The sequence below is a fragment of the Heterocephalus glaber genome, unplaced genomic scaffold (genome assembly GCF_053883595.1).
Source record: "Heterocephalus glaber isolate CG9 unplaced genomic scaffold, H.glaber_assembly_v1.0 deba00001579, whole genome shotgun sequence".
NCBI lineage: Eukaryota > Metazoa > Chordata > Mammalia > Rodentia > Bathyergidae > Heterocephalus > Heterocephalus glaber.
In genome coordinates, this window is record NW_028258360.1 from 9,446,914 (window position 1) to 9,471,753 (window position 24,840).

General features: G+C 58.1%; 1 protein-coding gene across 3 annotated transcripts in view; it reads right to left on the bottom strand.

Annotated features, from left to right (window-relative positions):
* Col4a1 (collagen type IV alpha 1 chain) overlaps positions 1-24,840 on the bottom strand; it is a 101,756-nt gene that overhangs the window by 2,059 nt on the left and 74,857 nt on the right. For all 3 annotated transcript variants that reach the window (XM_004858556.4, XM_021239361.2, XM_021239362.2), the window contains exons 26-51: positions 24,639-24,807; positions 22,460-22,552; positions 22,275-22,379; positions 20,760-20,857; positions 19,233-19,383; positions 18,969-19,082; positions 18,223-18,390; positions 18,001-18,090; positions 17,212-17,364; positions 17,006-17,104; positions 16,811-16,900; positions 15,943-16,082; positions 15,429-15,555; positions 15,265-15,345; positions 14,805-14,903; positions 14,014-14,064; positions 12,935-13,120; positions 12,320-12,453; positions 10,667-10,739; positions 9,897-9,968; positions 8,694-8,822; positions 7,817-7,915; positions 6,555-6,767; positions 5,491-5,668; positions 1,572-1,686; positions 678-850 (exon numbers count right to left, since the gene is read on the bottom strand). In XM_004858556.4, the coding sequence (XP_004858613.1) occupies positions 678-850; positions 1,572-1,686; positions 5,491-5,668; positions 6,555-6,767; positions 7,817-7,915; positions 8,694-8,822; positions 9,897-9,968; positions 10,667-10,739; positions 12,320-12,453; positions 12,935-13,120; positions 14,014-14,064; positions 14,805-14,903; positions 15,265-15,345; positions 15,429-15,555; positions 15,943-16,082; positions 16,811-16,900; positions 17,006-17,104; positions 17,212-17,364; positions 18,001-18,090; positions 18,223-18,390; positions 18,969-19,082; positions 19,233-19,383; positions 20,760-20,857; positions 22,275-22,379; positions 22,460-22,552; positions 24,639-24,807 (3,200 nt within the window). The remainder of the gene's footprint in view (positions 1-677; positions 851-1,571; positions 1,687-5,490; positions 5,669-6,554; positions 6,768-7,816; positions 7,916-8,693; positions 8,823-9,896; positions 9,969-10,666; positions 10,740-12,319; positions 12,454-12,934; positions 13,121-14,013; positions 14,065-14,804; positions 14,904-15,264; positions 15,346-15,428; positions 15,556-15,942; positions 16,083-16,810; positions 16,901-17,005; positions 17,105-17,211; positions 17,365-18,000; positions 18,091-18,222; positions 18,391-18,968; positions 19,083-19,232; positions 19,384-20,759; positions 20,858-22,274; positions 22,380-22,459; positions 22,553-24,638; positions 24,808-24,840) is intronic.

A 24,840-nucleotide genomic window follows, 5' to 3' on the forward strand; every position in this document is an offset into this window, starting at 1 on the left:
TGAAAAGCTGCCGTACTTCACAGTACCAATAATAATAATCCCATTTTCTCCCTCCTGGCCCTGCCCACAAGCTGGAGTGGCGGGGCTGGGTGGCACCCCCTCTGGAGCTGAGAGTCACCACCTGTGGGCGGGTGGCAGTCCCAGCGACAGCCAGCAGTGCTCCCTGTAGGAGAACTACCAGGAGCGTGCTGCGGAGCCTCGCCGGGGAGTGGCTGCACGGGATGGGAGGTTTAACTCTCCAAAAGCGGGGGCAGCAGAAAGGCTCATCTCTCAGGGGACAGGAGTGTGAGGAACGGGCGGGCTCCGTGACCTGCACCGCTGAGGAGCGGCCGTGGCGTGGGCTCAGTGTGGAGCTGCTCAGCCGCACATGGATCCGAGGCCCCGGGGAGCACAGCGCGACACCAGCATGCGCCATCCCCGTGGGGCACAGCAGGCAGCGTGGGAAACCTGCTTCTGACTGAAGGTTTGGGGGGCTTTCATCTCATCCCAGGACTCTCACCCACAAAACAAAAAGGACCTCCTCTCTTTCCTGGTTCTCGGGGAAGGAAGAGTGGATGAAGCCTGTCTCGGCCACCCACCCCTGGGAGCAGACTCGCGTGTCCACCACGCCAGGCAGAGCGGGCTGCCTTCAGGACTGTGACTAACGGGAGCCGCCACGCGGGACAGGCCCCACTCACTTGAACATCTCGTTCCTCTCAATGGTGGCCAGCCAGAAGCTATAAGCATTGGCGTAGTAATTGCAGGTCCCGCGGCCGTGGCACTCAATGAAGGGTGCGCTTCTGAACTCCTCCAGGCAGGACCCGGGCGACGCCAGGGCTTGGCCGGAGCCCTCGGCACCCGCGCTGGTGTGCTGTGGATGGATGTTACCGTGAGCGGGGGTCCCCGGGACCACTGCTGACCCCCTCCGCAAAGCCCGTGCTCTGGCCTCCTGGGCCACCGCGGGACATGCTGTCCCCAGACACCCTCCCAGCCCTGGTGGCCATAGCCCTGCACAGGAGAGCAGGGCTCAGTCAAAGGCTTGCCCTCACTCTGCCAACGGAATAACGAGGCTCACGCTCCTGTGTGGGTCAAATGCAAGGAGCTGGCAGAGTCAGGAAAGCCCTGCCCCTTCACACTCAGCACGTGCATCCAGTTAATCAGCGTTTCCCAGTGAAACAATAAAATAAGCTGGATGAGCCCCTCGACAGGTGCCATGTTTCCTGTTTTAGCTTTTGGGGGAAAGGCACTTCTGGAGGTCTGACATCCAAGAGCAGCTGGGTTACATTGTGCATGGCAGGCACTAGGTTCCAAGCTGGGACGATCTCTTCCTCCAGTCACATGCGGTAGCCAGAGCACCAGCCCTTTCTGCCTCTATCCTGAGCTTTCTGCTTTCAAGCTCGTGTGCTGGTAAAGTATGTGTCCCTGTGCAAGCTCTGTCCCCTTCCCTGAGGGGCCGGGACCCTGCGGGAGCCAGTCCTGTGCAGTGCTGGAGACCCAGCTGGCCCACACGCCTCAGAGGCACCACCCCGGGAACTCCGCGGTGCAGAGGACTGGGTGGGCGGGCGGAGAGCGGACTTCCAGTGGGGACTCACCATCACGAAGGAGTAGCCGATCCAGAGTGAGGACCACCCGCTGGGGCACTGCGGGATCTGGATAGTCTGGCTGTGCACGGCCATCACCATGGCGGGCGCCTCACACACGGAGCACCTGCAGGGAGGCTGGGCTCAGTGGGGGCCAGGAGGACCCTGCTGACCCCTCACCCCACTCCCTGACGCCGCAACCACAGTGCCCACTGTGGGGCCCGGGCTCAGCACATGGGGCCCATGGGCGCCACCTCGTGGGCATCTCTGTGAGGCCCAGGTGGGAAACCAGAATCATGCTCAAGAGAGAGGCTCCCACTTCCGGAACTCTGCAAGCTCCCTACCGTCTCTCAGAGAAGACCCGGGGCCCTGAGCTGCGGCTCTCCTGCTCCAGCCAGAGACATGGTCCAGGGAGGCCGCAGCCCGACGCCCTGGTCCTGCCCCCAGGCTCGGCTGTGAGCACCCTCTACTGTCGAGCTGACCCCACCCCAAGACAAGGCCCCCGTGCCAGGCCAGTGGGGCTCTGAGGCCAGATGGTGCCCAGGGCCAGCAATACCAGTAGGGCCAGGCCCGAGTTCAAGTCTCAGCAGGAGCAGTGCTGGCTGTGCTGGGGAGTGAGTGTAAACGGGTTCAGAACACTTCCTCCTGGCTCTGTGGCCTGCCTGTGTGAGCGAGACGTGGGCAGGCGGCCACGTCAGCATCCCACCTCCCTGACTGCGTGCGCTTCTACCTCACTCACACGAACGCACACGAAGTCAGAGGTCCAGCTAAGCCCAGTCACTGAGACAGGCCGCGTCTGGCGCTGCCATCCGCCCCTGACAGAGGCAGAAAGGCCGGGGACGGTGCTCTCCGGTCTGCCCAAGCTGCCCTGGAGTACCGCTAGCCCAGGAAGGTGCCTCGGTGAGGACAGGGGTCCCTAAAGCCCAGACTCTCATCCCCTTGTTATCTACGAAGAAACGAAGGCCATGCTTAGTGTCCAGGCCGGGCCGGACCCCAGGTCCTGCCCTCAGGCACTACTGCGGCCTTGTCACCATCCCGTCTGTGGACAGCCAGAGAAAGTGTGGGAGATGCAGTTGTTGGGATGGGACAGGGCAGCGGCTGCCGCCCCTGGTCAGAATGGTGGGTCCCCGAGTGTTTCTGAAATTAAGCAGGGCCCAAGTCTGCCCCAGTCAAAGCCAAGGTCAATGTTATCAAGAAAGTACAGAGGAAACGAATAAATAAATAATTGTGTTCTACCTGTTATCCAGGGAAAGCTAAAAGAGAAACCCACAGAAGGCGTTAGTTTGCGGTGCAGCGCATCAGGCTCGGTTCCGGTTCCAGCTCGGTCTCTGTGTTCCGAAAAGGCTGCTCTGGGTGGGGAACGGGGGACTTTCCCACGTGAGAGCCACAGAACTGCTCTCTGATCGCTCAGAGTACGGGCCGGACCCCAGCCTGTCCCCAACAGGGCGCTCACAAAGGGGAGGGCCAAGGTGCAAGGGGGCTGCTCGCTCCCTCCCTCCCATGGAGTGCAGGGCACTTCCCGGAAGTCTCTTCACTCTTTAAAGCTCTCTGGAGCCAGGCCCGTGGCCCACACCTGTGACCTCAGCACTCTGGGAGGCTGAGGTGGGAGGATCGTACTTTGAGCCCAACCTGGGCACCTTAGCAATTTAGGGAGCCCAGTCTCAAAAAAGGGGGGCTGCTATAAAGAAGAATAAATTTGAGTCATTTGAAGAAAAATGGATGGACCTTGAGACCATAATGTTAAGTCAAAACCTATTCAGACACACAGCTTAAATGTCACATGGCTTTTCTTACGAGAAACCCAAAGTGTAAATGAAGAGCAAAATAAGAGATGACAGGAACAGAGAGCTTTCTTTCGCACCTGGGAAGGAGACCAAGGGGTGGAGAGAGAGGGAGGAGGAGGGCATGGAAGAGGGCTGAGGAGGCTGAGGGTGTGCTCTGTTCCTGCACTGACTCCCCACGGGGTGTGAGCGCTGTGTTCTGCAAATGCGCTAATAAAACGGGGTGGGATGTGGCTCCGTGCAAAGGCCCTGGGTTCAAACTCAATCCCCTGTACCTACACGCTCGATCGCCCACACACACACACACACACACACACACACACTCCACAAGCTGCCAGTCTTCAGGGCCAACACACAACTGCTGGGCTCTTTCTCCCACTCAGCCTCCTGAGGAAAACTGCCTGACTGCTTGTTCTTCTGTCCTTTGTTACTGCAGTTCATAAAAAGGAAAACGATGGAATAAATTCCTGGTCCAGTGAAAGTGTTCATTTGCCACTTTTCCGTTACTTCTGAGTACAGCCCAACGACCAACTCTGCATGCCATGGGAAAGGCCACCCGGCCCCTCCTGTGCCTTCAGTCCCCACTCCCTGCCCACTGCCAGGGTCTCTGCACCTGAACATGCTCCTGACGGCACAGCAGCGGAACAGCACTGTGACTCTGGTCACACAGGCACCCCAGCTGATCCCGGACCAAACCTGGGCCGGCCAGAACTCACTGCCGTGTGAAGCACACTGCCCAATGCTGTGTACCACGCATGGGTGCACAGGGAGCCCTACGCTTTGCCTGTGGGGCTGGGCTCCTCGGGGACCGCCAGACACCCCCGGGACACTGGAGATAAGAAGTGCCAGCCAGGGGTGGAAAACCCAGAGCCAGGTGTGCTGCTGGTGGGGACAGAGCAGCCACTGTGGGGAGCAGCGAGGAAATTCCTCAAAAAACGAAAAGCGGACTTCCTGTAGGATGGCTCTGCAGCCGCTGGGTCTAAGCCACTGGAGGAAAGCAGGCCCGGGCTGCACACCCAGGATCCAGTGGCGTCTGTCACAAATGCCACCACAGGGAGGGAACTCAGCCCGGAGAGCTGAGCGAGACAGGGTGGCACACACACGTCCTGGGGTGATTCCCACTGTGAGAAAGTGGGGGACTCCGCACACGGACACCACGGAAGAGCCCGGGACGTGAACCGAGTGAAAAGAAGCAGCGGCAGAGAACAAGGCCTGTCTGACCACCTGCGCACCGACAGGCCCCGGGATCCCACCCAGACACATGGCGCAGAGCGGGCTGGCGGTGGGCGGTGGGGGGGGGAGTCTTCCGGGGTGACAGACAGGCTCCCTGCCAAGCTGTGCACGCCAGCATGGTGAGGACGGTGCATCTCTGTCACTTCCTTTCTGGCATACCGCTGAGCTGGGTCCCAGGCCTCTCTTTTTTATTTTTTATTTTGAGACAGGTCTCACTAAGTTACTCCAGTGAGACCTGAATTTTCAATTCTCCTGCCTCAGCCTCCCAAAGTGCTGGGATTGCAGGCAGGCACCACCACGGCAGGCTTACGTTAAATGGTGATATTTTACCATATGAGAAATAATTAATTTTTTAGAAAATTTTACAGAAGCAAGAGTGATTCCCTCTCCCCACAAAAAATGTCTTCAGAGGCTTTTTATGAAGCTTATTATACATAAGAAGGAAGAAAGGAGGAGGAGGGAAAAAGACATTTAGAGACACTGTCACACTGTCCTAAGACGTGCAGAAGAGCACAGCAATGTCTCCTCACTCCCAAGAACAGCCACCACCACATAAAATGTGAATTCCAGCCAGGTATAGTGGTTCACTCCTGTAATCCCAGCACTCAGGAGGCTGAGGCAGGAGGATCATTGTGCATGCACAGCCAGCCTGAACTACAAAGTGAGAACCTATCTCAAAAAAAAGAAAGAAAAGATGTTTTTAAATCCCACCTGGTTTTGCACTATAATTTCCTAAAGAGCGATTGTATAGAAATCACTTCTGGCTACTTCCTATTATAAAACTGAAATCACAACTGATAAACTTGGCAGTGGACTGCAGTTCGGGCAGTGTTTGGAGAAAGCGTGGGGACACAAGCCCCGTGGCCACGTGTGGGCCCCCAGGGGCTCCCATCCTGACCACGCGCTGCCCGGCTCACCTGCTGATGAAGGGCCGGATGTTGTCCCCGGAGATGGGTGCCATGCTCATGGGCATGGGCTCGGGCGTGGACAGCCAGTAGGAGTAGTCGTTGCGGGAGGCGAAGTTGCAGACGTTGTTGATGTTGCAGAACAGGAAGGGCATGGTGCTGAACTTGCGCAGGCAGCTGCCAGCCGTGCCTGAGGGGACAGGGGCCCGGCTTAGGACCCGCCAGGCGCTGGGTCCTGTCGGGGGGTTCTCCTGGGCTTGGAGCCCGGGGCCAGGGGAACGGAATCCAGTCTCCACTGCTGTCACAGGTCAGACTGCAGCGCCAGTGATCGGGCCAGAGCCACGCTAGAGAGAACTACCGGCAGCTCTGAGAGAGGGCCGCCCAGGCTGCAGCCCGCTTTTCTTTTCTTTTTGGCCCTCACTTTTTTTACGGTACCAGGGATCGAACTCAGGACCCTGCACTTGTGAGGCAGGCGCAGCACCACTGAGCTAAATCCCTGGCCCTACTTTTTTTTGAGTGAAGAGAAATTATCTTGGGCTAAATGTAAAAGATATAATAGAGTTAGTGTGGTGAGTATAAAACTTCCTTTCAAAATATATTTTTTATTACACTTTTTTTTTTTTAAATAAAAAACGGCCAAACAAAGGTAGGCCACCAGGTGGACTCAAGGCTATGGCTCCGTGGATGGTGGCAACCCCACCTCGATCAGTGACACTGATTGCAGGGGACCTGGTGGGTGTCGGGCAGACCAGGACAGACGCGCAGCTGCCCACTGACCTCAGCCAGCCCAGGGACAGGAAGGGAGGGAGGGGACAGCCATGGCAGGAACAGGCAGACGCACCGGCCCCTGCTCAGCACACTCAGTGCAAGCTGTCACGTGCGCCAGGGACTCAGTCCCACTCGGCGGCCAGCGGGCAGGAGCTGAGTCTCCTGACCAAACACTCCCCAGCTCCTCCGCCAGGGCAGGAAGACAATGCCTTTCATCAGGATGGAGGAGGAGCGGGCCGAGATTTCCAGGGACACTGTCCCCACCGGCATGGCAGGCAGGGCCTGAGAGTGGCCGGGGTGACACTCACCCAGGTCCTGGCCGTGGGCCCGCTCGTTGCCCTGCACGTAGAGCAGAGAGTAGCCGTGGTAAAGGATCTTGGTCCCTGGCGGACACAGCGGGTCCTCGGTCGTCTGGCTGTGCCTGGTCAGCAGGAAGCCGTGGTCAACGGATGGGGTGCCGGGGGGCCCCATGGATCCTGGCAGCCCATCAGGCCCTGGGGGGCCGGGGAATCCTCTGGGCCCTGTGGGAGAGAAGGCAAATCGGTTTCCCTGTTGCAGCCAGTTCCCGGGGAAGCCTCAAAGCCACTATCTCAAAGGAGCTTGGGGTATTTTTATTTCTTCAAAATGTCTCGGCTTTTCACATCACAGAGAAGGCGCTCGAGAGCACACAGACTCAAATTGCTACCCGCCGCCCTGTCACACACCACCTCGGGCTGGCTCTGCGACCACAGCGAACACCTGCACAAAGGAAGTCTGAGAAAGCCAACACCTGAATAAATGAGAACAGGCTCTCCACGCTCCCGGCTACTCTGAGAATCATCAACAACCTCCTCTCAGCGCAGAGCTGCACCTGCACACACGCTGGCCGGCCAGGGTGAGAGCGCCCCCTTCCGGGCCCCTGCGGAGCTGCGCCCCCAGGCTGGGCTCTGCCCTGTGCCCTGGCCTCAGCAGCAGTAGCTGTGCTGTGCGGAATCACTGAGCTCTGCTCCCTGGGGCCAAGTGCATCCCGGGCTGGACCCTGCCTTCCGGCCAGGCCTGCATCACGGTTTTCAGGCCCGCTTTCCCTGGTCCACGGATGGTGAAGAAGGAGCTCTTGCAGCTACAGCCCACACTTCTCTTGGAAAGCCAGGCAGGGCGACCATCGCAGCCACCTTTGAACACCGCCGTCGGCAGCATCTGTCTACGCAGAAAACTACAATTCCTGGGCTCCTCGAGAGCCTGTTTCTCCACTTTCTCCATTTTCACACTATGGGGATTGAGCCTGGGGCCTTTGCACTGAGCGGCATCCTGAGCCCTTTCTTATTTTTCATTTTGAGACAGGGTCTCATTGAGTCGCTAAGTTGCCCAGGCTGGGCTTGAACTTGACATCCTCCTTCCTCAGCCTCCCAGAGTGCCGGGATGTCAGTGTCAGGCCTGCACCACCTGAGTCCATTTCTTCTAAGACACAGACTTCCCTGGAAACCTTTCAAGGAGTATTTTCACTGTCACGAGTTCTCCATGCCCTGGTCTACCCCCTCCAATCCACAGGCACAGGCAGAAGGTAAGGAAAGGGGAGGCCCCAGCAACCTACCAGGAGGCCCGAAGGGACCCGTCTCTCCTTTCTGGCCAGGGGCGCCATCATAGCCTGGGTTTCCTTGAGGTCCAGGGACACCTGCAGAGCCGGTCACACCTGCAGCATGGGAGAAAGAGCTCGGGCTGCGGGCCTGGGTGGCGGGGAGCCGCCTTTCTCTCACTTATTTGCTGTCACTTTTAGTCTTGGGGTAGGACAAGCACAGGCTTGGAGCACCCACGGCTGCTTCCTTTGGAGCCTGGGGCCCAGCTTCAGCACCCACTGTCACTCCAATAGTGTGCATTTGTGTGTGTGTATGCTGTTGCTGTTTGGCAGGCAGACGTGGAAAAGGCTGTATAGGGCCACATCTGGTGTCTCCGGTTTTGGACAGGGACATGTGACACGGGAGTTGGGTTCTGATCTCCGTGTGTGCAGTTCACAGGCACGCAGCTGCAAGGCAGCTTTGCACATCGCCGACTTTCACTCCTGTACTTCCCAGCCCATTTCCAGCCACCCTGAAATGGGAGCAGCTCAGCTCAATGCCAGAGAGACCTTAGGCAGGGTTCCCGGGGTTTGGGGGCTTCGGGGACAGCCGCGGCCCTGTCTGTGGTCAGCCCCAGGCTGCTTGGACAGCAGTGACCCCAACCCCCAGACCTGCCCCCCCCCAGGTCCTGCGCAGGACCCTGCAGTGCACCAGGCCCGCGTTTTCCTAACTGGACGTAGACATGTTGAGGCGTGCATGCCTCAGCTCATCTGCATTTTCTTGTGGCCTTTTCAGGTCCCTTTATAGTTCACCAGGTTCTGGTCCACGTGAAGAAATGGGTCTGACCGCGGACCCTGGGGAGGCGATCCTGCCCCTCCCATGCTCCGCAGCCCTGGTACAGCCCCAGAGCCTCACCTTGCTGCCCTTTGGGTCCTGGGGGTCCCTGGAGCCCTTTCAGACCTTGGGGACCCTCAGGACCAGGAACGCCTGGATCGCCTTTGATGACATCATAGGGACCTGGAGGGCCGGGGGGACCTTGAAGACCTGCAAGGATGAGAGCAGTCAGTCGGTGTCACTGTCCACCGAGGGGCAGTGAGGGCCCCGGATAGGCGTCAGGTGGGAGACAGTCTCAGGGCCACGTGTCTCCGCAGAAAATCACTACCGAACAAGGCCTCAGACCAACACATGTGCCTCACATGCACGTCTCTCAGGTGGCCCCACATCCTGAACTGTCTGGGCTAGAACAGACACCGGGCTGCCAGTGTAAACTGTCCACTCCCTTCTCAGTGTATCTGGCTCCTCATTCTCCTCCCTAAACATGGTTTTGAGACTTAGTAGGCCCTAGAGTGATGGCGAACCCATGGCACACAGAGCCTCTCTGCCGGCACTCAAGCCAAGACAGCCCGGCCAAGGTTCAACAAACTATCAGCTTGCATACAACAGCAAAGATCACAGTAATTGAGCAAAAGCATGCCAAATACAAAGTTTTTCCTTCTAATAAAAAGCTGTATCACTGAAGGCTCTGTTATTGTATTTTTCTTTTAGGATAAAAGATGTTAATGTGTGAGTTGTTCTTTTCTAAATTAAAAGCCCAGTGTTCATGTTTAATCGCAGTGTTGGCACTTGGCAATGAATAAATGGATTGGGATTGCAGCTTGGGCGCTCATCTAAAAGATTCACCATCCCAGAGCCATGTAGTCTTTCCAGCAGAAGGTGAAAAGGGTGAAGGGTGGGCTCAAGCTATTTCTTTCCAGGAAGCACTTGAAGCCACCTCCCTCTGCCTCCCGGGCAGAAGGGGCAGCACTGTCCTCTCCTGAGAAGAGCAAAGGCTGCATGCTCCGACAGACGTCGCCTGTTGCAGCGTAAGTCACTGGCTGCGTCTAACATGACAGCCTGGCAGTGCCTGGGTCTGCAGCCTCTGCCTGGACTCCTAGTCCCAGAGTTAACCCATTTGCCTTTCAGAACAACAGCGATTATAATCAACGCTGCTACAAAGCATTTCTAATCAACACTGTCTAACGGTCTTCCGGTCACTTCTCACATGCAAAACCACCTCACTCTGTGCATCCCAGGTCCCCAAATCACCAGGGAGGTCCCACGAGTTCGCAGATCTCCTACCTTTAGGACCGGGAAGGCCTTGATCGCCCTGATCGCCTTTCAATCCCTGGATACCAGGAAGACCTTTCTGACCTGGACAGGAGGAGAACATTGTGTGTGCAGAGCTCCCCACACTCTGTGCACACGTGTGCACTCATACGCACACATGCATATATACAGGCTGTATATGCATGCACAGATGTACATATACACACATGAGCACATGCCTGATACACACAGACACATGCATGTGGATGCGTACATACATACACAGAGTAAACATGTTTCTAATCCAGGGAGAAAAGAGCAAACATCTGACGAAACTGTTCTTTCTGGAACCCAGAAAGTACACTTTTCCAAGCAGGTAACAACTACCTGGTCAGGGCTTGGTCACACTGAGCAAAGGACATGTGACACTGTTCATGGTCATTTGAGCTACATCTGTCCCCAAATAGACCACGTGAACCTGTGGGCCAAGAGTTTGCTTTATTCACCTTTCTACATCTGATTCAGAAGTAAAAATCAGTGCCTGGAACCTGGCAGGCCCCCAGTAAACATTTGCTTAATGCATTAACAAACGAATTAATGGCCCGATTCATGACTTATTGGGATGTAAATGAGGAGGCATGCTTAGTAAAATCAGAACGCCATGGACATTCTCCAGCTGTACAGCTGTCCTGCCACAAGGAGGGCCGTGTCCCCGGGTACGTTAGGCCTGGACACGGGGTCAGGAGCCATCCAACTGCGGCCCCTCTCAGCAGGACTGCACAGCTCCCAGGCTCCTGTCTTACCATGGAATCCGGGAACTCCTGGGGGCCCCATGTCGCCCTTAGAGCCTGCGATTCCCGGAGAGCCGCCAATACCCTAGGGGAGAGAGGAGAGAGAAGGACCGCTCGCTCAGAGACCCGCAGTAGGATCCTGAGGGACCTGTGGTCAGGGAGCTGAGAAAGCCCCTGTGCTCCACACAGCACCCTTGGGAGAGGATGGTGCTTCCGCTGCCTTGGCAGTGTGACAAAATGATTAAAATCTCTGAGCGTGCCACACCAGGACACTGGAGATTCCAGCAGCCGGCTTTACCCTTGGCTTCTCCTTTGCCTGTCCAGCCACATGGGAAGGAAGCAAGTGAAAATCTTGCTCCTGCTACCGCACTCCGTACGCAGCCGAGACACCTGTCCCCAGTCACCACACCACCCTTAGGGAAAATGTTCCCCTACACACACAAGCACGGTGACTGCTCTGTAGAATTGGTCTACTGGCTTATCTGAAATCTGATTTTAATTATGGATTGAAGATTCTGAAAAACACTAAAGGGTTATTTGCTTTCAGTATGAACCAATATCCATGCACTTAAGAATGTTAGTTCATTTTCTGCTATTTCAGTAGTGTTGTTCCTTTCTGAAGGCATAGGTAGCGATGTAAAATGTTGTATTATTTCTTAATACAAAAAGATTTGTTTCTTTGACTTACCTTATTTTGAAAAGTAGCAAAACCAAAATAACAATCCTGAGTATATATTTATAAAAATACGCACATATTTACACGTGCATATGTATAAGCAGAAACAGACAGACACTGGCTCCAGGAATGGGATGGATATTTCTGTATTACCAAGGAAGAAAAGCAGGTTATAGGAATACCTGACAGCTATAGTCACATCGCAGGAAAACTGTACTATAGCAATAAAGAGCCTAAAATCCACTCCCAGGCACTTCCTCTGTGATGTGGGGCTGTGCAAACAGCCTGTAGGTGTGAAGCAGAGAAAAGTGATTATCGCTGCTCCACGCTGCCTGCTCTGCATAATTCCTCACAATGTTTGGGAGTTGGCTGGTGCAGGCACAAAGCCTCAGGCACGGAGAACCAAAGCTGAGGCCCCACTTTACCTAAGAGCACGGCCGGAGGCCACAGCTAAATAACAACACGGACACACAAACCCACTCCCAGTCACTTGTGGGGCCCTGAGCTGTGTCCCAAGGCCTGACTGGGTCACCTGGACATGTCACTGTCCCCCCAAGGTCTCCAGAATGGCTGTCATCAGTTATGAGGCACAACAGGGCTAACTGCAGAGTTTTTCACAAACCAACGCAACTTAGCATTTTGGATCAAGTTTGTAAATGGCTTGTAAACCTAGCATCGATTCTAATTTGCAGCAGTATAACATTTCCTTTCTCACGATTCTTGAAAAGAAATCATTATTTATTGTCATAAAGTTTCCTGCTCTGCTGTCACTGCCAAGAGAAGCGGCTGGCTTGGGGCTGGGAGGGCCCCACACGTGCACATACCCTTACATATGTGTGCACACACAGGCACACGCACACACACAGGTACACGCTCACGCACATGCACACACACAGGCACACGCTCACACACAGGCACACCCACACCTGAAAGCCCATCTGTGGCCGAAAGAGGCTTCTTTCCAAGAAAACCCCAGACTCGTAACTCACCGGCAGGCCCTGGAACCCCAGGTCTCCCTTGGGCCCTGGGACGCCAGGCGCCCCCGGCCAGCCTGGGTTCCCCTTTTCTCCTTTCAGTCCGTCCAGCCCAGGCAGCCCTGGAGGCCCCATGGGTCCCGGAAGCCCTAATGGAAGAGAGGAAAATCCCACGTGTAAGGCAGACGGTGCTGCTCTGTACACCAAGCCCAGCTGTGGGGCTGCCTGCCGCTCCCGGCGCCCGACTGTCCCCAACCCAGCCTGCTGTGGCTGTCACTGCGAGGCATGGCCCTTTGGAAACCAAGGCAGGTCCCAGAACCAGAGGATGTGGCCATGGACTCCTGTCTGCCCGGGGCACCAAGCCGGGACCCACGGCGCCTGTCACGGCAGCCGCAGTCGGGGCGGAAGCACCCAGGTGTCGCAGGGGGATGGACACCTCAGGACTCCCGCGCCGTCGTTTTCAGCAACGGCCTCTCGGAGTTCCCCCGCCACGAAGCTTGAGCGAGAGGAGACCCGAGAACCTGGCCCGAGACCACAGCCCTCTGTGCCCACAGAGGAGGCAAAGGTCTCACTCTGCTCCTTCACCTCGGGTCCCAGGCCCCAGCGCTGACACCCGGACATCGCCCTTACCCGGCAGGCCAGGTTGTCCCTGTGGTCCCCGGTCTCCTTTGGGACCCTCCACGGCGTGGCCAGGAGCACCAGGTATGCCGGGCTGTCCTTGGGGCCCTGGAGGACCCATCAACCCTTGCTCGCCTTTGGATCCAGGAAATCCGGGGCTCCCGGCCAGGCCGGGGACGCCCACTTCACCCTTTGAACCTAGAAAACGGGGACAGTTTGAGGTCATGGTGAGACCAGCCCAGCAGAGATGGTAGCATGTTCCTGTCCTCTCTGTCCTCTCCTCGAGGCCTCCCCGGGGTGCCAGGAACAAAACTAACACAGAGGCTCAATCATGGCCCAGATGAAGGGCAGGACCTGGCTGTCCTTCCTGTACCCCTCGAAGGAAAGAAGTGCTCCACAGCTACAGTTTTGAGCAGGTGTCTGGGAGCCTGCAGGCTGCGCCCTGCTGGGATGGAGATGAAGACAGCTCCCCTGCAAGTGAAGGCGGAGGGCTGCACCGGAGGAGCAGCCTACTGGAACTGCCGGCAGGATGAGCCCTGCAGGTGAGGCCGTGTGAAAGAGCCCAGACTAAGAGGCCAAACTACCCGCCTGCGTTCGTACGCGCTTGGAGGACACGCAAGGCAGGCTACACTCCAGAACGTGGGTGGAAAGCTGCTTGGGAACCGCAGGCAGGAAGGAGTTGCAAGTAGCAGAGCTGCTGAGGCAAGAGACGCCACAGCATCCCGAATGTACAGACGCGACGCTATCCGGAATGCACGTTTCCATGTGTGTGCACGTGTCAAAACTTATCAAACGGCACACTTTGAATACGTGTAAACAGTAACAGTTTTAAAACTTTTAAAAAATGTCCAATTTTAAACACATTACCTAAAACTTGCCAGTAAAAATGCCAAACGGTATTCGGCCCACGCCGATTCTCTACGACTGCACCCCTTTCCAGCCCAGTAGTCTCAGGACTCTGCAGACCCGCCCAGTCCCCAGGTCCCGGTGTGCCTGGTTAGAAGCCGGGCTGGGTCCCAGGACAGCGCCCCGCTCGGCGGGTGTGGGAAGCAGGCTGAGGGGTGGGAGGAGGAGCTTGCGGGAGGCCTTACCTTTGTCTCCTTTGGCCCCTGGGAACCCTGGGAAACCTCGTCCGGGGAGACCTGCGTGGGCAAAGAGCACCAGTTCTCCTCAGCCCCACAAGGGTCTGTAGAGGCTGCACGGCAGGGTCAGCTCTGTTCTGAGACACAAGTCCTTCGTGGGACCCACAGAAATCAGCTCCACGTGCGTGGGAGCAAGGCCGTGTTTGAGATCCAGCACTGCGACTGGGTGTCCACCACTTAGTACTTTTCCCTGAGCACCTTGCGATCAGAGCCACTGGGCACTCAGCAGAAAGGGTCTGCGTGAGCATTCACTTCCTTCTGCTGTCTGGAGACAAACAGAGGCCGACCCCAGATGAACACCCAACTCAACGCCCTTCTCAAAGGGGGTGGGACAGCGGAGAGGCGGGGCCACAGACACGGGGACGCCAGCAAGGGTGATGGGGTCGAGGGCACTGGAAGGTGGCAGGGAGTACGCAGGTGTTTCTGCAGGAGAAGGGACGCACGGGAACCAGGACAGGGCCAGGGGTGAGTGAGGGAGCTCAGGAAGGGGTCGCACTGGCAGCACAAAGCCCTGCACGCCTCCTGCCCCATGTGTATGTGGCTGTCATTGTCACAGGGCCACCTTCCTCTGTGACAGGAGCCGGCACAAGTCCCCATGACAGTTCTCAAGTTGAAGGCAGGAGTTTTGTGTTGCTTTGCCACAAGCGGGGAGTGGAAAGGGACCGCATTCCACCTGGGATGCATCACATGAAGGACAGAAGTCCCACGTCCCCAAGGGCACAGGCTGGGGCTGGACGTACCTGGCTCGCCCTTCTCCCCTGCTGATCCCGGGATGCCGTCGCTGCCGGGCTCGCCCTTCTGGCCAGCTGGGCCCGAGAGGCCAGGTGTCCCGGGGAGACCTTGAGAGAAAGCCACAGTCACTCACAGAACAGCCTGCTCTGCAGGCACAACGTCCCTCCCGGCTGTGCCGGCGTCCTGAGGTTGATCCCGATGCCCTGAGAAAAACCCCCAACCCTGTGCTGTTAGAACACCTCAAACCCCAGCCCTCAGGGAGCAGGAAGCCAGGCTCGCTGCAGAGTGCAGCTCGGTGGCCAGGTCATCCCCAGATGGCAGCAGGAGGGCCTTGGAAAGATAGCCCGGCCTCAGTCTGTTCATCTGAAGAACGGACTGGGGCACCAGCCTGTAGCGGTGGGTCCCTGGCGGTCGTGCCCTCCCCTCCCGGAAGCCCACAGTGCTCAGGGGCACGGGGAGTGCCTCTACCTGCTTCTCCTTTGACTCCGGGGATGCCGCTCAGTCCCGGAAGGCCCTTATCACCCTTCTCCCCGGGCAAACCCGGGCTTCCTGAAGAGAACACCATGCAGAGCGTGGTCAGGCTCGGTTCTTGCCTCCCTCACCCACCGAGCAGGAGGGCCCTGTGCACCTACCTGGGTAGCCGACGCTGCCTGGAGACCCTTTGGGGCCCGGAGACCCCGGCACACCAGGCATCCCGGCACTGCCTTTCTCTCCCTTCTCTCCAGGGCTGCCAGGGAAGCCTGCCAGCCCCTGGTCTCCCTGTGGGAAGAGCCGGGCGTGTTAGCTTCGTGCCTGTCCCTGGCCGCACATGTAGGCACCTGCTGAACACTGGCTCTGAGCCCTGCACCGTGCAACCCCACTGCCGACCTGTCATCAGGGACTCAGAGTCCACTTCCCAACAGGCGGGACTGACTGGGGGCCAGAGGGCCAAGTGGCTCCTTCCTACTGGCCAAGTCCCTCTGTGCCCTTCTTCTTCCGCTAGGGTGGCTCTCAAGGGGCTTCTAGACACCCCCTCGGGGAGACTGAGCAGCAGGGCGGCGGAGGTGAGCGGGAATTGGGACATGCGCATGAGGGCCCTGCCTATGCCCGGCGGCTTTGGGGAACTTTGGAAAGGGGCAGAGGCGCTTCCTGTCCGAAGCTGCTCACCTTGTCTCCGGGTCGCCCAGGAATTCCGATGCCAGGCAGGCCTGCCTGTCCCTTCTCTCCCTTTGCCCCTTTCAGTCCAGGCGAGCCGGGGAGGCCCTGCAGGCCAGGGATGCCCGGTGCGCCCTTTTCTCCAGGTGTCCCTACAAGCAGAACGAGGGGAGGGTACATGGGATCAGCTGGTGCCGCCCAGCAGCCAGGTACAAGAACCCGGATCCTTCGTTACCAATCTGCAAACCACACTGCTGGGTGGGCACTGCCACGGCAGCCATGTTGCAGCCACAGCATGATGCGATTTTAAATGCCGTCATTCGTAAACAGAAGAAATGCACCAACTACTGGAAATACCCACTTTATCGAGAGTATAAAAACGGGTCTCAGGGATTTTATTATGTAATCAACCCCGATGAACCAAGGCATCATCGGGGTCAGGGGCTGTGCGAGGGGCATGTCCCCGCGTGGGTTTGTGACGTGTGTCGGTTCCACGCCTCCCGCTGCCCAGGTGCAGCCGGCACCTGAGAAGCTTTTCTCCCCAGGCAGCGGCACAGCACCTGGCTATGGCTGGAGACCAAAGCCAGGCTCCCTTCCAGGCAGCTCCTCTCCAGCAACCGTGCTGGGGACCCAGGGTCCAGTCCAGGCGTCCTGGGCACCCGGGAGATGCCAGCCAAGAGGGCAGGTCGCATGGGCTCACCCAAAGCCAGCACTCGGCCGTGCTCCACTGTGCTCCACAATGAGGGACTCGGCAACCGCCAGGAGCCAGCAAATGCCACCGGCGTGGGCAGAGCCTGTCCCGGACAGGCCCTCTGCAGACACACCCACCTGCCCAGGTGCACCCCGTGTGCCAGGCCGACTGCCACCAAGACCAGCTCACCTGGCAGGCCCATGCCACCAACCGATCCTTTGGGTCCAGGCAGCCCGGGAGCACCCGGCGTGCCGCTTATACCTGGGTCGCCCTTGGGTCCTGGAATAACGAAGGGGAGCAGCGCGGTGGGTCAGCACCACCACACAGAGCAGGGCTGCACATCCCTCCATGGGTGCTGGCCACAGGGGCCCCAGGGCCACCTACCTGGCTGTCCCGGGTACCCCGCCTGCCCATCTTTGCCGGGCACTCCTGGGGTTCCAGGGTCACCTCGGGATCCTTTGTCACCAGTGGGTCCAATTTGTCCTGCACAACACAGGAAAACATAATGAGGAGCCAGCAGCTTGGCTCCCGAAGAGGGCTACGGCCCCACATTGGGAAGCCCTGCACCCTCCCAGCCGCCTACCACGCACCTTTCTCTCCTTGGTCTCCCTTCTCTCCCTTCACGCTGCCCATGTCCAGTTTATCCATGGTCCCCGGCTTGCCAGGGAGCCCGGCATCCCCTTTTTCACCTTTCAAGCCAGGGTCTCCCCTGGGTCCCGAGGAGCCCGGGAAGCCGTGGTCCCCTGTGGAGGGAAGAGAAGAGGCAGTGAGACCCGGAGCAGCCATCATTCCTGCAGCTCCTGGAGCAAATGGTGAAGGGAGAGGCCCCACAATGGGTCCTAAAAGTGACGTCAGGTGGTGAGGGTCCGGCCACACGGGAGAATCTGACCCCAGTAAGCAGACAGGACCCTCGGACGGGGTTTTCTGAATTGTACGGTGCGCTGGTAACCCTAGCCCACGTGATCATTTGTGTTTCTCTCCACCCGCTCTGTCCACGGTGCCCTCCTTTCTAGACGAAAGTCATGCCATGGAAACACCAGTTCCAGTTCTACTCAACAGATTCCTTCTCTATGTCTTGCCCTTACTCAATAATTATGTAACAATAATTTATTAACAATAATTATTAACAATAATTATTTTGGACCAATTTCAAATAACATAAATAAAATCAGGACTTGAAAAGAGACCCAGTTTGTAATTACTTGGTTCCGAGGACTGTGGTCCTGGGCCTCACGTGGCTGAAGGCCCACAGAAAGGGCCCCAGCCATGCCCGGGAGGCTGGGTCTGACTGGCACCCTGCCCGCGGAGCACGGATCAGGACCCGTTGGTGCACACGCCTCCCACGACCCACGAGGGCCCCGGACCCCTCGGCTCCCTACCTTTTTCACCAGGCAATCCCGGGGTGCCCAGTGGTCCTGGCAAGCCCGGCTGCCCCGGGGCGCCCATGATGCCCATCTCTCCCTTGAGACCTGCAGCCAAAAGGAAGAGCTGTCTGTGAGTGTCTCTCCACCAGACCCAGAAGGGAAGTGCTGGGCTCCAGAAGGGGCAAGGTCAGACCTGTTCCCACCGCCAAGCCAGGAGGGCTCTTGGAGGTCACCCACCTGGGAACCCCGGAATTCCAGGTGTGCCCTGCTGTCCAGGAAGGCCAGGCAGCCCCGATTGTCCTGTGAGGCCAGGAAGTCCTTGGGTCCCTTTGTCTCCTTTAGGGCCGGGCATGTCCAGTCCTGGGAACCCGGGGAATCCCTTCTCTCCTTTCAGTCCAGGAGGGCCTAGGGTGGGCACAGTGCAAGACCTGTTAGAGGAACTTGGGAGCCACTCTGCGGTGGACAAGCCTGCTGCTCCTGGAGCAGGCACAGGAGCCTCCCACTGCGGGGACAGCACGCCACCCCGCACTTGGGGCCATCTCGACCATCACTGGTGACGCTGTGCCAAGAGCCCCTTCCTGCCGTCCAGGTCACAGCTGGCCCTCTCCAGCCCTGCAGCTGCTCTGCCCTCTGCCCACGCCTCCGTGTTGCCAAGGTTATTACTATAAAGGCAAAGGCACCCAGATGGCTCATGGCGAGTTTAAGTCACTGGCAGCTCCCTCGGCCTCCTGTGCGAGGATGACATGGAGACATCATTTCCAATAAAAACCAGCAGGGCACTGAATGTGCACCAAGGGGCTCTGTCTGGTGCACCAGCCAACCTCCGCAGGAAGAAGGAACAGAATCTGGGACTGTTTCGGCACTGACCCAGCCCATTCACAAACTAGACTTTACTCTCTCCCCTCTTAGGTTAGACCCATGCTCCTCTCCCTGTGCATGGCAGCATCGCTGCCCACCCACTGCGCCCTGGAGCATCGCATCACCTGACGACCCTGGTAGGCCCTGTCCTCCGGGGGGTCCCATGGCTCCAGGGGGACCGAGGCCCGGTGGCCCCGGTGGGCCTGCGGGGCCCTGTGCTCCAGGAGGTCCGGGGTCACCTGGAAGGGAAGGACAGGGAGTAAGTGGGGACCATCACACGTTCCACACCGTCCTCACCCACAGGTACAACAGCCACCCCACAAAGCCCCATATCCTCACCCCCCACCCAGGAAACAGCCAGCCCAGCCTCCACGTGGCCTGACAGTCACCTCTGATGCCCTGAAGCCCAGGGGGGCCAAGCGCTCCGTGTTCCCCAGGGATGCCTGGTCCCCCGATGCTGCCCTTCTCTCCAGGGGTGCCAGGGATGCCAGGAAGGCCGGGCAGTCCTTTAAGCCCAGGGAGACCTACTCCAGGCTCTCCCTGAAAACCCCAAATAGAAGGCAGTTAATGGGCCACACCAGTGCTGTCACCACACTGACAGCATCCGTGGAGCCGGAACTGATGCCGCCAGTGTGTTGGTAAGAACAGCGTATGTTCAAGCTTCTCGGGCATTTGCCAAGCTTCAAGTCAGGTATGCTGGTGCACAGCCAAAATCCCAGCCCTCTGGGGGGCCTAGTGAGACCCTGCCTCAAAATAAAGAACAAAACTGAGCAGGGCCAGGGATGTGGCTCAGTGTGAGGGACAGAACCAGAAAATAAAAGCCTACAGCACCTCCTCACACTATCACTTCCTGTCACTCTCCCTGCAAGCCCCAGATGCAGGGGACTTTTATTGTTCTCATTTTGCCAGGGAGGAAATCAAGACCCAGCTTGGCCTTTGCCTCTACAGCCCTTGCTCATGATGAAAAGCCAGCCCCGTACCCGACAAGACCCCACCTGGGCCGTGGGACCAGCTGGTGGCTGGAACTCGACAGCACTCCTTCAGTTTTCTGTGTAACTGAGAGGCTCCAGCAGCAAACTCAACACGCAGAAGCCCTGCCTGAACCAGGAGGCTTTGCCAGACGTGGCAATACTAATAAGGAAGCATTCTGTAGGACCACGGGACATTTGCAATGCCTCATTGCCAGCTGGGATGTGGGCCGCTGAAGGGAGCAGGAGGGCAGAATGTGGCAGCGTTGCCTGAGATCACTGAGAGTGACAGCGGACAGACTAAGAGAGCCTGGCCCAGTGGCCCAGCAGGGTCTCCACACACCCAGCGGGAACCCAGGAAGTGGAAGGAGCCCAAGGGCTTCTTGGAAGCCCTTCTGGGTCGTGACTCAGTCACCTGCTGCTCTCGCTCGGGTGCTCCGACCCCGGCACTGAGGCTTCTTCCCTCCCCCGTGTGATCTGCCATACACAAGAGCCCATTCACCTCGGAACCAGGACCGATACGCATCGCATCTGATCCTTTCCACTTCCCCTCCCAGGTCTCCTTCCCAGCTCCGAAGTCAGTTTCCCTGTCTCCTATCATCTACTTTCATTTTGCTCTTTAAATTATTTATGCTGTGAGTTTCTTACCTAAGAGAAACCACGCAGTATCTTTTACGACAGCGGCTCTCAAACAGCTGCTCACTCAATACTCCGTGAGCAGCGGTTCTGGCTGAGACCGACGACACACCCGCAAGGACGCGGCAGGAACCAAAGCAGATGCTTCATAAAATCAAACCCCAGTTCCCTCCAACCTGTCCTGCCAGGTGCTGAGTGCTCTGGGCTTTTCTACCCAGCCCCGGACTGTCCCCACAGGTAAGTAACCCACACTTCGGGGGTCCTGTGGATTCCCGGGGTGAGAAAGCAGCAGCTGGGGTGCTCAGAACCCACCTTCTGGCCGGGTACACCTGGGCTGCCAGGCAAGCCGTTAAATCCCGGGCGGCCTGGGCTTCCGGGAGGTCCCACATCTCCAGGTAAGCCATCCACACCTGTCCGGAAGATCCAAGCAAAGCATCACAGTTACACGAATGCCCGCTCTCTTCACGGGTCCACACATTCGGCCCGTCTGAACGGCCCAGCACGACAGAGCCTTGGAGGAGGCGCCCTGAGCCACAGTGCAGCCCCCTCCCTCTCAGACCCGCTCACCTTGCTCCGCTCCGCTCTGCAAACTCATCGTTCCTCTACTGCCCTCCAGAACTAAGCAAACCACCCGGATCCTGCAGCCCAGGGGGGGCCCAGATGCTGTGACCCTCGGTGTAGCATTATGGAGCAGCGCCCCCCACCCCGGCACAGCCTGGATGTCTGCATCCCAACCAGAGCCGTAGTACTCGAACCCCAAAAGCAGAGCAGCCCTGGAGCAAGGCTTGGGCCACACCCGTGCTGCTGCTCCCACCACGGCACACCCAGTGCCACAGGCAGCAGGGCAGGAGAGCCGGTCATGGCACTCTGTCAGTGACGCTGAGGTCTGTGGCCCTGGGCCCGAGTCACGCTGGTGGCTGTGGTCTGGATGGGTCCCACGGTATTGCCCACCAGCTGCTGCATCCCAAGACCCTGCTGTTACGGGGACAAGGGCCTCCCCACGGTGACAGCGACAACGTGAGAGAACTCGGTGGACCCGGGAGCAGGGAAGCCTTCGCACTGGCCTCCTGGACACCTAGTCACTGGAGGGAAGGAGCCCTGCACATGGCGGGCACATGTGACCCTTGCAGAACAAGAGACTGTCCTGCCCTCCGAGCCAAGCCATCCACACCCACAAGCCTGGCAGTGAGCCTGCACTCTAGGTAGGACGCCTGAGGTCTAAGGCCACATCCCCCCAAACAGCACACTGCAGACCCCCAGCACTGCCCTGGGGGTCAGAGCTTTCCTCTCCGTCCTGGCTCAGAGCCCACCTGTCCCGTCTGGACAGACGTCTGCCTGAAGGCCAGGTGCACCCCCAAAACCAGGGCTGCAGAGGTACAATTCCCTCCTGTCCTTTCAGTTGCAGGAGGTAAACGTCCCAGATGTCAAAGCCTTGTGGGGCTTCCTCCCCTAGTGCAGAGACCCCAGGCTCCCCGGACACCCGTCCTGCAGGCCAGGCTTCGAACTGAACAGGGGAGGCCACACCCAGGCAGCCAAACGTCCTTAATCTGCAGTCTTCTACCCAAGCAGAGCCTCTTGGTAGGTGACTTCCACCACCACAGGAAGGTGGGTCTCCACCTCAGGGTCCTGAAGCCTCCCAGAAGCACCCGGGGCCTCACAGACACTTTCTCTCTCTCGGTGTCGCAGTTCCGTGGCCCCCTCTCCTCACAGATTCACACCAGGACAGACTAGGGAGCCTGGCCATTGTCACTGACTCGCCGAGGAGTGGACGCTCCCTCCCCAGGCCTCTGGCACCAATAGTCTCCCTCGCAGGGCTCATGGCTTTACCTTTGGGGCCCGGAGGCCCAGGAAATCCAATCCCTGGCTGGCCCACAGCGCCCTTCTCCCCAGGGAGGCCTGGCCGGCCTGGGGTCCCAGGGAAGCCTCGGTCACCTGCAGTGAGAGAAACCACAGGTCAGTGCAGGAAGAGCATGAGAGAGAGTGGTAACTGGGGGCTGCAATCCAAAGAGTACCTTGGGGTCCGGGGAATCCGGGGGACCCTGGGAGCCCATCCGCTCCAGGGGGGCCAGGTAAGGGAACAGCCCTTCCCGCTTCGCCTTTTGGACCTGAGAAAACACAGCAAAAACATGGCGTTGTTGGCCACGCTCCCGCACCCCCTCAGGGATCAGGGAGCTACACGTGGTCCTCTCAGCACCCGCCTAGTGAGAGGGGCCCTGTCTACCTCCATGCCTTCCCTCTGCACTTCTAGAATCTCCCACAGAAAGCCGCCCTTCTCCCCAAAATGGACATCCAAACGACCAAGCTGTCTGCTTATACAAGGCTTCTTTGAAAGTTGTCAAGAGAGGACTTTGCAAAGTTGAAAAATGCACAGTACCTCAGAGAGATGGCTTGGGTGATTTCCCCACAGCCTCCCCCAAGTACCAAAGCACCTTCCCAGTCTGTCAGCTCACCGCCTGCTAAGAGCCCGTGAGGTGGGCCTCACTCTGCCCACCTGCTGGCCACTGCACTACATGGTGAGGGAGTGGTCACGCACCATCCTGCACCCCAACATGGCCGTGTGCCCTGGGGTCCCTACGCAGCTGCAGGGAGAATGCAGGGACCCCTCCACTGGGGGCAGGGACTCGCCAAACCCTCCGGGGAGCCACAGGCAAGAGAATTGGCCCTGCAACGTCCCGCCTGCGTCCCGCCAGACTTAGGAAACCACTGGCTTCAGCTCCCAGCCGCTACCAGCGACAGCCTGGGAACAAAGCTTTCATGGTCACCAAATAAACAGCTCTGGGGATCAAAGGTCCACTCTGTAACCCAGAAGCTGGCTGGGTCTGCACACGAGGAACTTTCCAGAATGCTGACAACTGGTCAGCAGCAATGCACCGCCCTCCTTCTGGAACCCTCTTCACCACGGTGCCAGATCGACTCGCAAGCGCCTGCTTTGATCTATCCTAGCACGGTCTTTTCTGGCCTAAAAGCCTAGCTTCTCTTCAAAGGCCGGCAGATTCCACAAGCACAAGGAAGACTGATTTGTTGCTTTGGGAAGCAGGGACATGGGGAAGTGGTCAAAGCTCTTTCCTGGCTCCCTGGGGTCTTTCTCAGTCATCCCGGAGTCCCCAGCTTCTGGGCAGACATGAGCTGTTTCTAGGGTTCCTGCGTGAGGGGCAGTTACCCATGGGGTCACACAGTGGTGCTGTGTTTCCTGACCACACAAATCCGAACCTGACAGGTGCAGGGCCCTCAGCTCCCGGCCCTGGGCTCCCATCAGAGGCATGGACAGAATCTGTGCTGCACGCTCCTGGACCTTATTTACACGCTAATAAGGGCATCACACTCCTCAGGGGACAGAAGTGATAAACCTGGCTCAATCCAAGGACAGAGCAGCAGCTATGCAAGGAAGAAGGACACAGGGTAATAGCTCCACCGGCTCTTCCTGGAGTCCTTGATTATCTATTGCTCAGGACGGTCTTTTCAACCTTCTTTCAAGGTTTACCAGTCACACTTTTAATCACCCTAATCCTGCATTAACCTTTCCAACATTTAAAACTCTCCTCATGACACATTCTTCCCTCCTCAAAGCACAAGTCATCCCCAGCCTCCACCTTCTCATCCTGAGACCCTGCAGGGCAGGACGGGAGGATTCCCCGTCTGCTCTGGACACGTGAGAGGAGCCACCACTGTGAGCCCACCTGGGCCAGGCCGAGGGCTGCACCTGCTCCCCTCAGCCCCGAGAGGAGCAGGTCACAGGGCGCAGCACCCTTGGGCAGGGCCATGTCAGTCCGCTCCACCATCCCATCATGCTGAGCCTGCATGGGGCACGGGAGCCTCTCGATGGCCCCAGCACTGAAGCCAGCAGGGCTCAGCACATCAGAACTGCTGCAGAGCCAGCCAGGCCGGCCCGTTGATGGAGGTTCCGATACTTGGCAAATACAGCAGCAAAAATGAACAAAACTGGAGGGAAAAAGTGGCCTCGTGTTTTCACTCCTTCTACATCATGGCTGGCACGCGCTGTCTGCTAGTTTATAAGGAAAATCAGCGACAGTTCGGGTTCCTAAGACCTTACACATGACCTGACCCATCACATATAGGAAGAAAGGAGGCTTTAAGAAAGCTGGAACAGGACCTGCCGAGGCAAACCTCCCCTGGACCCCCGATCCCGTGTCTCCGGGCCCTTGAAGCAGCATCTGGATGGCCCAGTCTCACCTGGCAGGCCTGGGACTCCAGGGCTCCCGGGAAAGCCTGCTTGTCCTTTTACACCGATGGGGCCAGTCGGACCAAATCCCGGAGGCCCAGGCGGGCCGATGTCACCACGGTTGCCAGGGAAGCCAGCTCCTCCAGGGGGGCCACGTTCTCCCTTGAGTCCTACTGAGCCCTGCGGTGACGGGGAGAAGGAAAGCTTGTCATC